Source organism: Muscardinus avellanarius (genome assembly GCF_963383645.1).
Source record: "Muscardinus avellanarius genome assembly, chromosome: 11".
Classification (NCBI taxonomy): Eukaryota; Metazoa; Chordata; class Mammalia; order Rodentia; family Gliridae; genus Muscardinus; species Muscardinus avellanarius.
In genome coordinates, this window is record NC_137797.1 from 17,228,454 (window position 1) to 17,241,539 (window position 13,086).

Genomic DNA, 13,086 nt, shown 5'->3' on the forward strand with positions numbered 1-13,086 from the left:
GGCACATCTAGAAGGAGGTGAGTAAGAGCTCTGAAACTGGACAGGTGTGATTTAAAACCTGGTGCTTCTATTTAGAAGCTGAGTAATCTCAAGCAAAGTACTAACCCTTTCTGATACACTTTTCTCAAATGAAAATAGGAATTATAGCAGTTACCTTACAGAGGAGGGCTGTCATAAAACAGTGCCAGCATATGGTAGGTGCTGTCATTCAATAGATATGTATTAAGTCCCATGCAGTTGCATGTGGTAGGTGATATTTTTTGAACAGATATAGATTAGTCCTATGCACTTGGGAGTGACATCAGCCAGGACCAGCTAGGTTATGCTGCTGTAACAAACACCCATGAACTCACTGGTTTAAGACAACGGAAGCTTAGTATTCACTCACACTACTTTTGCAATGAAGTTTGCCTGGGATTATTCTTTACATAGAGACCCAGGCTGGCTCTATCTCTGTACTGCCATGACTATCAAAATAGGAAAGAGGACCTGGTGACTTCCTCACTAGCTCTTAAAGTCTCCATGGGGAAGAACCATATCACTTCTGCCCTGGCCCCACTGACCTACTAAGCAAGTCACATAGCCACATCTAACCTCTGGGGTGTGGGGCGGTAGATTCCTACAATTTCTCAGGGGAGGGAAAGAACCAGAAAGTACTTGGTGAAAAGTTTTTTCAAAAATTTTTTAAATTGGTGCATTGTAGTTATACAACTTAATGGGATACAAGGTGGTAGGTAGAGGCATACATGCACACATCACTCATTTAGCCCTTCCCCAATTCCCACCCCATTCCCTCCCCTCTCCTCCTCCTCATGTTTGGTTTAATGATTGACTTTTTTTTCTTTTTCTTTTTTTTTTTTTTGCGGGTCTGGGGATGGAACCCAGAGGCATTCGACATCCGAGCTACACTCTCTGCCCAATTTTTTTTTCTTTATTTTGAAATAGGGTCTCTCACTGAGTTGCAGAGGGCCTAAGTACCTGAGGCTGGCCGTGAACCTGGATCCTCCGGTCTCAGCCTCCAGAATGCTGGGATTACAAGCATGCGCCACCACGCCCAGCGAATGACTTTGGTATGTTTGTGAATGTACATCATGAGGGGAACAGTTTTTATGACCACTATAGACACCACATGTTTCTTTGAGAAAACCAAATTGCTAATCATCATCGAGACTGGGGATCGAACCAGGGGAATTCTACCTCCAAGCCCTTTTGTATTTTTGTTTTATTTTGACACAGGGTCTTGCTAGGTTGCTAAGAGTCTATGTGGCGGAGGCTGTCCTAGAACCTGGGATCCTCCTGCCTCAGCCTCTCAAGTACTGGGATTACAGGCATGTACCACCATGCCGGGCTGGCAGAGGGGTTTATGTCAAGCATCAGTGGAGAAGGGTTTGGACATGTATGACTATCAAGAGCCCCAGTGTATATGGAGGAGTTGAAGACCACAATGTCTTAGGCTATTCCTCAGACAGCAGGAGGGGGTCTCTGGGGAGGGGGCTCCTAGGTGAGCAGGCTGTTGGCCAATCCAGTAAGGTGCTAATGGATGGGAGTGAAGACAGCAGGAATGAGGATGAAGGGATGAACCACAGGACTCTGGGGCGAATTGAGTGGTGCAGAAGCGAGTAACCGCGGGGCCATCTGCGAACACACTAGGCACTCCCATCCCAGTCTGGCCTAGCACCACCTGAATGAAAGAAGTTCTCCAATGCCTCTTTTTCTCTTGCCTTCTTTCTGATTTTTTCCGTGCCTCCTCTTAGAACTGGGAGTGTGGGGGCAGTCTGGCCTGGTTGCAGTTGGAGGCCCTCCTGCCTGACCCTCCCCTGGTGGGGTACTGTCCTGGTCTCCATCACCCCAATCCCAATACTCCAGAGAGGCCTGCAGGTCATCTTTTGCTCGGAAGAGGGGTTGTTTAGCAACTCCACCTGGATCCATCCCAGGTCCGGTTTGTCCACCACCTCCGGTGTTGGCCTTAGGGCAGGGCGAGCGTCCCTGCAGACCCAGCTCAGTGCCTGCACCTTGGGCGCCCCATCTCTCTTAAGTCCCCAACTCTTCCCATCCCAGGAGGCTGTACCCTTCCGGGCCCTTGTCCAGACGGTACCGGGAGGCCAGCGTCCGGAGCGGCCCGGGTTCAGCCTCCCTCACTAGGTTCTGACTCCGCCTTTCTCTGGAGAGGGCGCGGCGACCGGGGCCCAAGCGCCTTTCTGGGGTTTTTTCAGGGCGCACCGTGGCCCCAGCGGGGCGCAGGCCTTCGCCAGGCGGCGGAGGTGGGGTCTTCGAGGTAGGGGTGCCAGCCTCGGCCAGAGGGAAGGGCGCGCCCGGCCGCGGAGTTGGGGGCCGTGACTCACCGCCTGTAACCCAACACCGCGAGCCCCTCCCCCAGCTCCGGCGACACCGAAAACAAAATGAAGGGGCGCCCCCCCACCCCCCTCCCACCCGCTGGATCTGGCCGGGGTGGCCCCGGGCTCGGTGCGCTCTGGCCTTCCCGGCCCCGGGGCTTGGCTCGCAGCCACCGCCCGGGCGCGAGCAGGGACGGAGGCCGAGCAGCGGCGGCGGGGACCCGGGAGGGGGCGCCTGCCTCCCCGGCGGGGCGGGGAGGACAAAGCCAGCGATCGCAGCCGCCCGCACAAAGGGCGAGGGCGCCGCACACCAGCCCCAGCGCGGCCCGCGGCGGGGAGGTGGGGAAGCGGGGCGCCCCGCCCAGGAGCGCGCTCCGGGGGAGGGGCCGGGGGCGCGGCGCCCCACTTAACACGCCCCCTCCTGCGGTGGAGCCAGCCTCCGCCCGCCCTGCTCCGGCACCACCGCCGCCACCTCGCCCGCCGACCGCCGCAGCTCCCCGCGGCCGGGGGCGGTGCGCGAGCGTGCGCCGGGCGCCAGATGTGCAGACCCCGCCGCCGCCAGTGAGCAGGCCGCCTCGCCCATGCTGCGCCCCTGAGCCCGGCTGCCCTCGGCGGGGACCCCCACTCGGGCGCGGTGCCGGCTCCTGCCCGCTCCGGCCGGCGCGCCCCGCCCGTGGACATGGAAGGGGCCGCAGCGCCCGCCGCCCTGCCCGGCCGGGACTCGGGGCCCGGGGTGCCCGGCTCTCCGCCCGAGGTGCTGGCCGGCGCCACTGCAGCCCCCGCGGCCCCGGAGCCTAGGAAGCCGCACGGGGTGAAGCGGCATCATCACAAACACAACTTGAAGCACCGCTACGAGCTGCAGGAGACCCTGGGCAAGGGCACCTATGGCAAAGTCAAGAGGGCCACCGAGAGGTTTTCCGGCCGAGTGGTGAGTGGGATGTCCCCGGGGTGGGGGACCGCGGGCGTGCGGGCCGGGGGTCGTGTACACGCAGGTTCTCCAGACAGACAGGGCTTCCTTGTGATTCCCTCCCAAGATTCCCCATTCGCCCCCCAGCGCCCCGTGACTCAGGCGTGTCTCTCTCCCGAAACACTTGTTACATCCTGTCTGCACATATTTTGGGGTTCCCCCTTTTATCCCAGCAGCAAAGTCGTGTTTGGGATTTGCAAAGACTTTGTGGCTTTGGGACTGTGGGGTCTCCCCACATTCAGATGACGTCCCTGGATGCCTTTTTGTATAACTGCGAGAAGACCCACATCCTCAGCCCAGAGCTGGTCCCTCGAGAGTCTGTAGTCGTTCCCCCTCCCCATCTCTCCCCTTAGACCCCTCTCCCTGTATCCTTCCACTCAGAATCCCCATCACCCTGATGCTGCAAGGAAGGGCAAACTTGTGCTTGTTTTGAAGAGAGGACTAGGGAACAAAAATAAAGGCTTCGGCAGCCTGCCTGAAGATTGTGACAGTTGCACCGTGACTTCTGGGAAGGCTGAAATGTCCAGGGCAGGGATCGCCATTCAGACACTGCGCTGGGTTGCACCGAGCTCCACTGTCTTTCTGGCCCTGGCTGCAGGGCTACTAAATTGCTTAAGGAGTCTGGCCAGCTGCCCTGTCGACAGCTGAAGCCCTGCCAGGGTGCCAGCATGGTTTGCATAGCCCCAAAGAGTGCGCCCAGTGCCTCCGGGGCACTCCGCGCTGTCCCAGCCTTGGTTTGTTGTCATTTTCTTTTCTGCACAACAGGCCCTTGAAATTCACACTGCTTGTGGCTACAGAGTTGGGTTCAAAGTGACTGACTGATGCAGAAAGATTTTGTGTGGTGTGTGGCAGAAAATTAACATGGTTCTTTGACTTAAAGCAGATCAGATGTAACTTTAATCGATTTAGGGCCAAAGTCAGAAACTAATTATGAGACTCCTTGTGTGTACTTTTGGAGGGGCGTTTCAGGGCCCAGGGTTGCTTATAAACCTCACCGATGGCCATGAAAAAAGAAAAGGAAGTGTCAGATGAAGCGTCGGTGTTGACATTTTTCTTCTGCATTGCAGGGATGGTTCTGTGGGGAAAACAGGTACCAATCAGCAACGTCCAGCCCCTCAAAGTTTCAAAATCTCTGGATGAACCCGAATAACTCCTCATTTCTCAGATTCACTGTGTGGACTGATAATAACTTTATCTTACAGCTAAAAAGAAAAAAAAAGTCTGTTACTGATGAATGGTAAATTCGGGACATTGCACATTTTTTTTTTTTTTAACCTGCCTCCGTAATAAATGAAATCTACGGCATGTGAGTTGAAAAATCACTCTGAGCAGGTGTTATTTTTGTCGGGTGGAAATTCGAAAGAGGAGAGGTTTGCAGGGATGTCCTTTGACGGATGGGCTTTTGGATATGTGGAAGAGGCCGAGGGACACGCAGTTCATTCATGCTTTTCTTCTGAGGTGGTATTCCCCAAGCAAAAGCTCAGCTTAGCTCCTTGCTAGTGTTGTCTTAATAGCTGCTGCAGAATCTCACTGGGAAGTTGGAAGCAGGGTAATGAAAAACAGCTGCGGTTCGAGGTGCAGGTTGAGGATGCAAGAACGTGAGGGGTTGAGAGGGACGGGTGTGTCTGGGATCTGCAAAGGGACCCCAACACCTAAGTGCTAGGGTCCCCTGAACTGTTTGAAAGAAGGAAACTTGTCTAATGGCAGACGCCTTCCTGAGCTTCGCTGGGGCTTCCTGTGACGCGTTCTTCCAGCTGTCTGATCTGCAGACTAAGTTAAAGTGAAAGGATTCACATCAGTAGACAGGAGCTTGCTTTTTTCCTCTTTTGGTGGGTGTCTTTATCTGCAGAACTGTGAACATTCCGGCAGGATTTAATCTCGTGGACACTAGGGGGCACCCTGAGAACGCAGAGGCTCCTTTCCCATTTGTAAGAAGAGTAGGTGGTTATTGTCTCACCCTGGCTCACTTTCCCATTGTGCTATTCCTATCAGTTAAATCTCCTGTTTTACTAGAAAATTATGTAAAGACTTTGAATCAGGCAGCCGATCCAGGCCCAGAGACTGGCAGTCTCCACACAGCTTTACTTATCCATGGGATTGTTTTCTACTTGATGGCCAAGGTTGGGTCCTCTGGTGAATACCTAGAATGTAACAGAAGGGAACACTGAGGTTTGGAGAGGGAAGTGCTCCTTGGCTTTGAGTCCTCCCCCTGCTAAGCACACTGCTCACAGATGGTACAAGAACTTTAGTGAGAGCTGGGTGTGGTGGCTCACGCCTGTAATTCTAGTTCTTGGGAGGCTGAGACAGGAGGATTGCAGGTTTGGGACCAGCCTTCAACAACTAAGCCAGATACTCATCAAAGTAAAAAGTGAAATAGAATATGGAGGTGTAGTAGCTCAAAGGTCAAATGCTCCTGGGTTCAATCCCCAATACCACACACACACAGAAATAAAAACAAACAAGCAAAAAATAAAAATAAAAAAAGAAACAAAGTAAAACCAAAAAGAACTTTAGTGAGAAATAGGAATTGTCAGGTAGAAAATTTCCTGTGCTTGGCTGAACAGAAAATAACACAAAACACACAAAAAATTGGTCAGTAAGTTGTTCTTGTTCATTCAGTGCTTGGTGACTCAGAATCTATCAAGAGACACAAGGCATTTTCATGTGAAGTAATGAGCGTGCAGTTTTCTTCTGGTTCCAGGGATGCAAGGAACATCTGCAACTTGCTTGGAAGGTTGGGTTGAGGCTCGAGAGAGCCGGGCCTTCATCCTGCCCCCTCCGCCTCTGAGCGCGCTTCTGATGGGCTGTTTTAGTTGCGGTCATATCTGCTCCTTTCTCAGCATCTCTCAGGAGGAGCAGTGGCTTCCCCTTGCAGTGGGAGGCAGGTGCATGGAATGCATGCTACCTCAGCATCCCTGTGGAAAGAAGGGGCCCTACTCTGAGGGGAGAGAGTTGAAAAACAAAACACAAACAGGAGAGTGTTGTGGCTTGGAATCGCACATCCGGAAGGGCCTTCTGAAAGAATCGTGCCGTAACACGGTGTGCCCTTCCATGTCTTGTGAAACTCGGCTCTGAAGAGAGTTGCAGGGTCAGGAGCTTGGAGCAGTTGGTCCAGCCTTCTACGTGGTCCAGGCATCTTCTCCTCCCCGAATGTGGTCCGGTGGCCACCGCTACAGCACATCCATGAGACAAGGTCTCGAGGTTGGCTTGCCATGGGCAAGAAGGGCTGAGAGCGCTTGATCGCTTTCCAACCCTGACTGATCCTTTACTGGCTCCGCGACGTGAAGTAAGGGAACCTTGAAACCTAGCTTCCTCATCTATAGAGTGGGCCACTAACAGGATCACTTTCTTGGATTTAGGAGAGTTGAATAAAATAATCTATGTAAAGCCTCAAAAAGGGAGGGGGATGAGTCATTTTAGTTCCCTTTTCCAGTAGATTTTTTTTTCTCATCTCAAGTTTTCATGCAGATCTGAAGATCATCAGAGAGGCAGGCTGCGCTGGGCCATTAGCTTCCTATCCTATAGAGAGGGGGAGGGGGGGTAATGAGCTTCTCAGCGTACACCAGTTAACGTGCTAGATTAATTAGGGAGGAGGGCACATTGGAAGACGAGGCAATCAGCCAGATTCAGCCAGGATCTGAACACATTTCTAAGGGCTTGAATTTGGGCCTTGTTTATTGCACAACCTTTATCGTGTTTGGGTTTTGGACAGGGCTGTGTTCGGGAAAAGCCTCCTTCATCACGAGGCATGCACTCCTTAGGCCTTCAGGCCCCCAAACCCCAAACCCAAACCCATACAACTTTTGGGGAGCGGAGTCTTGTGATCGCTTGTGTCGAAGGCCGAGTTCACGTTTCCCCGCGTGGGGTTAGCTGGTGTGTGGCGGGGGATGGTGTGCAGAGAGGCGGCGGTGAAGTCCTGGGAGGGGCTGGGCCCACGGGCAGAGAGTACCCCCAGTCTTGCCATGGTACCTCCAGCTGCCACAGCACGAGTTTGGAGTACCAGAACGGAAAATCAAACAAAAGCAAGTGTTATAAGCACTGGCCCAAAACTTCACATTGCGCATAATGGAAAAACTATAGAGCGGAGGAGCATACCGGTGTGTGGCCCCCATCTGTGTGGTGGCTGAGGTGTCACGTTGCAGCTAAGACCCAAACCTAGTTTCAGAGCATTAGGGACCTTGGTGAATTTGTTATTCAGATACTTATCTTTATGTGGGGTGATAAACTCTCAAGTGTTAAGTGACTCTCCCAAGGTCTCACCGCTGGTAGGCGACTGAACTGGGTTGAAGAAGCCTCTTTGGAATTTTTCCATCACTCATTTACTAACTTGTTACTAGAGCAAGACCCAGATGTCACTCCTAAAGAGCTTCTAATCTAGTAGTGCAGAAAAAAAATACCTACAAATATTAAGCTAATTCTGTTCAGCTTGCCAAAGATTTGTCCCCATCTGCCACGCGCCTCTCACCTCGTAGATGGTGGAGACAGAGCCTGAGTACGACCCAAGGAACTTCTGTCCGGTGGAAGAGAGAGTCCAGCTGTCACTAGCCTGGGGGTGACTCGTCCACAGAGGACCCGATCCATCCAGGTGCTTGCCAAAGGGTTCCAGAAGAGCAGCCATGTGGTGATTCTAGGGTGGGTTTCTGTTGCTGTCTGGGAAGGGAATAGAGAGAATGGGCCATGACTGGGTGAGTAGAGAGAAAGCATTCTCCACCAGTGAAGGGGAGGGCTCCCGCCCTTGAAGAGGACACTGGATTAGGGCTTCAGAAGACTGAAGTGTGCGGCATTTAAGGCAGGGGGGGCAGATTCACTCCCGTGTGTTTGGGGAAAGGTGAGCAGTCCAGTCCAGATGGTGTGGCACGCAGGGTTTGTGGTAGGGTTCAGTAAGAGGCAAGGTTGGTGAGGCAGGATGAGGCAACGGCAATAACTGATAACAGAAAGAGCAGCGAGTGCTTCTGCAGTACTCATGACCTGCCAGGTACATATGAACTTACCGAATCTTTGTATCAATCCTGTTATCCCATTTTCCAGTGGTAGAAACTGAGTCACGGAGAAGTTAGCTAGCTTGCCCAAGTTCCCATGCATGAACAGAGCCAGAGTTTGGACTCAGTGTGTAAACACAGAGCCCTGGACCTTAACCCCTCTGGGGGTGGACAGAGCTGGGTTCTGATCCCAGCAGGGCTGCCTGCCTGTTGGTATGCAGAGCTGGCTCAGAGCAGGGAGGTTTTCATAAGAGGTGAGGTGTGAGAAGATAAGAATCAGAAGCAAATTGGGGGAGAGAGACAGTCTGATGCTGGTGAGCTGTCAGCTTATTGGACCCCTAGTAAGTCTTAATGAATCCTGCCAGGGAGCTCTCCACCTGGGCACATTGCATTCATTCTTTGTGTCCCAGATGGCCTCTGACCCCATCATCCCCAGGGGGTCCTGGGGGCAGAGGAGTGGGTTCATTTTCCTGCCTGTAGACAGAAATGCACCCACACCCCGCCAGGACGTCTTGTGCTCTAGGCTTCCTCCTAGGAAGCAGCAGGAGATAAAAAGATGAGTGAAGGTATCTTGTCTGTTGTTGTGCCTGGCCTAACCACCTCAAACTCTTTCCACATCTCCGCCTGCCTGCCATCAACACCTCGCCTGGTGCCAACCAGGTCCTCAAGCAGGGTGCATGGGATGAAGCCGGGTGAACAGACTGAGCAAGGGGCTCTTGCTGGGTATGGGCTGTTGGTTATCATCTCTGACCTCAAGGAACGTTTGGATTTGTTGGTAAGAGAAGACAAGGCTAGAAATGAATGGCAAGCTACACAGCAGAGTCTACAAAGATAAGCAGGCCCTTCCCTGCACAAATTCCTTTTATGTTACACTTGCCTCGTGCATTTGTTAGGGAGATACATATATCCAGGGCTTGTCGGGTTCCTGGCCGTGGCTTCCTGTCCTCAGTGGCTCCGGAGTCAGACAGCAGAAGTCTCATTTGTCTTCCCCACATGAAAGTCCTGGAGCATCTGTAAGTTATGATTTGTGAAGTATCTGCTTTAAAGCAGAATGCATTTATCATCAGCCTGGCCCAGACGACACTGGTGAGTACAGGAATGAGAAAATCCCAGGCCCCAGCATAGGAGGGGCTGGCCAGATGACCCACCCGTGAGTAGAGTCTGGCTGAATTGATAAAATTCCCTGGAAACGGCCCAAGAGCAGCCAGATGTTGGCTTCATGACGAGACTCTTCGATAAACTTCTGACTGCATGTGGAAACCAGGGCTGGGCAATTGTACCTCTGGGTCTACCCAGGAGAATACAAACATATGTTCACGTAGGGACTTGCGTACAAATGTTTAGAGCAGTGTTATTCATTATTTGAAAGCCTTGAAGTGGAAGCGGCCCAAAGTCTTATCAACCAATGAATGGATACATAAAATGTGGTATGTCCATTTTACTTAGAGAATATCATTTACGATCTATTGCATAACTTTAGTTGGGAATATTCGTGGAATGTTACTTAGCAATAAAAGAAGTGAAGTACTTAATACATGGATGAACCTTGGAAACAACGCTAAATGAAAGAAGCCAGTTATAGAAGACTATTATGACTCTATTTTCTATGAAATATCCCAAATGGGCACATTCATTGAGACAGGAAGTAGATGAGTGGTTGTCAGAACTGAGGGATAAGTTAGTATTAAGTGGAGAGTAGCTGCTAATGCATATGGGGGGGTGATAAAAGTTATTTGAAAATTGTAAGGTGTTTGCAAAACTACGACTATACCAATAACTCCTGAATCGTACACTTCAGATGGGTGAATTATATGAAATATGGCTTTTTTTTTTTTGGTGGTACTGGGGTTCCTGGAAACCCTTCTACCTCCAGGCTACACTCCCAGACCTATTTTATACTTTTTAATTTGCAAACAGGGTCTCTTAAGCCAGCATGGCTGACTTTGAACCTGCGCGATCCTCCTATCTCCGCCTCCCAAGCGCGGGGATTACAGGTGTGCGCCACCACGCACGGCTGAAATGTGGCTTATATCTCAACAAAGCTACCTTTTTTTTGTGGTACTGGGATTGAACCTGGGGGCATTTTACCTCTGAGCTACACCCTCAGCCCAATTTTTTATTCTTTATTTGAAACAGGGTCTCACTAAGTTGCGGAGTGTCTCACTAAGTGGCTGAGGCTGGCCGCAAAGCTGGATCCTCCTGTCTCAGCCTCCCAAGTACTGGGATTACAAGTGTGCACCACCACGCCTGGCCAAGCTACTATTTTTTTTTTTTTTTTAAGTGGGGCTTAGGGAAGGGAGCAGGAATGAGAGCGGAAGGCCATATCTATCAGACCTCTAGGATGCCTGTGGTTGCGCAGGACTCTCATCTTGCGTGTTTTGTGCAAGGAGTGGACAGCCATGTCCTGCTTGTTCCAGAAGCCGGGAACAGACCTCTTGTGTGCACATGTCATCTCACCCCTGGACAGCTGGGTGACCTCAGGCTGGTTACTAACCTCTGCTTTTCTCATCTGTGGCTCATACTAGTTCTTATTTTATGGGTTGTTAAGAGGATTCAGTGTGATGTAGCTAAGCCTATTGCCTGGTGTCTGCTACATGGTAGGCATAAGAGAAATGTAGCCAGCACATCACTAGTCTAAAAGACAGCTACTTTTCTCTGAACCAGGAAAAGACCTTCTGTAGGTGGCTGTATCTGAGAAGGCCACGTCCTGTCCTGAAGCAGCCCTCTAGACCAGTGGTTCCATGATATCCTCTGCCATGGGTGTCATTTACTTGCTCCTCAGCCGGGTGCTTAGTGCGTGTTTGGCCCACGCATACCTATTTGGCATCCTGGGGAGAAGCTTTCTTCTACTCTTCTCTTTAGCGGCCACTGGTTACTAAGGGCAGAGAGGGAAACTTCACCCTAAGAAGGAAGTAACACACACGGGTGCTTGGTCCACCTTCTCTGTGTCCATCCTGGCAGTTGACCAGGGTACTCACGAGTGCTTAGCACTGTGCTCAGGAATGCGAGATACTCCAGAGGAGAATATGACAATGGAGAGGCCTAGAATTTAGTTGGGGGCCTTGTGAATATACTGTGGGGTAATTGGGGTATGTAAATGAAGTGGAGATGGAGAAGCATGTCTGTAGAACAAACAGGGGCCTGGGTCCACAGGCCCCCACTCCCCCTTCTTACTCAGCAGGTACATGGTTGTGAGCACTTTGCATATTTTCTCTGAGCTTCTGTTTTCTCATCTAGGAAATGCACTTCCAGTATCTCCCCAGTTGGAATCGCTATCAGAAATTGGTTTGGAAGCTTCTGTTGCAGAGCCTGGTATACAGGAGCTCTTGAACACGAGAGCTCATAATATTATTTCAGAGAGAAGTCTTGACAGGGAGAACCCAATGACTTCATCTTGGTTCTCCCGTCTCCCTGATAAATTCTTCTCATGGGTGATGTGGGGACCAGAGTCTGGATTTGCCCTGCCCTTCAAGGCTCCTGCCTGAGTCATCGGATCCCCATTTTCCCATCCCTCTGCCCCAGTTCTGTCAGTTTCCTTTCAGCCTGTGGACAGTGTGGGTTGGATGATATGTGTGTATACTCCTTATTTCTCCCCTTTTAGGAAGGAAGCAAGTTTGGTCTGTCTGACTAGTCAGTGCAGCCTGGCTTCTAGTCGATGCTAAGGGTGCTCTGTAAGAAAGAAAGGAAGGAAGGAAGGAAGGAAGGAAGGAAGGAAGGAAGGAAGGAAGGACGGACAACTGCAGGAAGAACATATGGGGGAAATCCCAAGAAGGCGGGAGGCTGTAGGGAAGGCCCAGTCTCCTTCCCATCCTCCTCTTCTGGGTCACCCCTACGCTCACACTGTGTGCACAGAGTGGAGAGCCCAGCACGGCCAGATGCTTCTCCATGACATGACGTCCTGGCTGGAGAGGAGAAAGAGGCTAGGTCCATCCTCCGCCTGCTTCCCACCCTTGGTGGCTGCTCCCCAGCGCCTCGGGAGCTGTGCCGCCTCCACGGCGGGCTGCTCCCACACTTGCCTGCCTTCCTCTGGAAGGCCCACCTCCCATCCCAGAAGCCCTGGAGATCAGCTCTGCAGTGTGCAGGCTCTCGATGCAAATGACATCTGCATGAGCTCCAGAACGTTTCTCCCCGGGTTGTAAATCAAGTACTTTAAGAATTGTAAATGGGCTGGAGTGCAGAGTTAATATATGTCTGGAAAAAACACCATCATAGTTTGCCTTTTAGACTCGAGAAAAGAATTCCACTTCGTTTACTTTCATTAACGACACTGAGACTTTAAGGGGGAAGGTGCGAAGAGGAGTCGAAGGTGGGAGGGTTGGTCCCTTCTCTGCCTGCCGGAGGGCGGGGTGGCAGTGCCACTCAGGGGCTCCACTTTTATGTCAGGACCAGAGCACAGCTCACCAGTTTAAAAAGGTAGCTGCTAGCTGGGCATGGTGGCACATGCCTGTAATCCTAGTACTTGGGAGACCGAGACAAGAGGATTCAGGAACTTAGCAAGATCCTGTTTGCAAACCAAAAGACAAAGAGGGTTTGAGGTGTAACTGGGTGGTAGAATGCCCCTGGGTTCAATCCCCAATACTAGACACACACACACACACACACACACACACACCCCTAATAAAATTAAAATAAACAATAAAGGTAGCTGCTTTCTTTTCAGATTTTGTACCCCTAATGCAGCCCATTCCTCCCGGTCTGTGTCAAGCACCTGTCATCTTGTGGTTGGGGCATTTGATGTAGCAGGTTCCAGTGCATCCTTGCTGGGTGCTGTCCTTGGCCTAGGAATCGGGTCCAGTTCCAACTGCCA

General features: G+C 51.6%; 1 protein-coding gene across 1 annotated transcript in view; it reads left to right on the forward strand.

The window, feature by feature from the left end:
- Positions 1 to 3,012: 3,012 nt before the first annotated feature.
- NUAK1 (NUAK family kinase 1) overlaps positions 3,013 to 13,086 on the forward strand; it is a gene marked incomplete at both ends in the record, with an annotated part of 63,515 nt that continues 53,441 nt past the window's right edge. The window contains one exon of the mRNA XM_080705306.1: positions 3,013 to 3,261. Within this exon, the coding sequence (XP_080561432.1) occupies positions 3,013 to 3,261 (249 nt within the window). The remainder of the gene's footprint in view (positions 3,262 to 13,086) is intronic.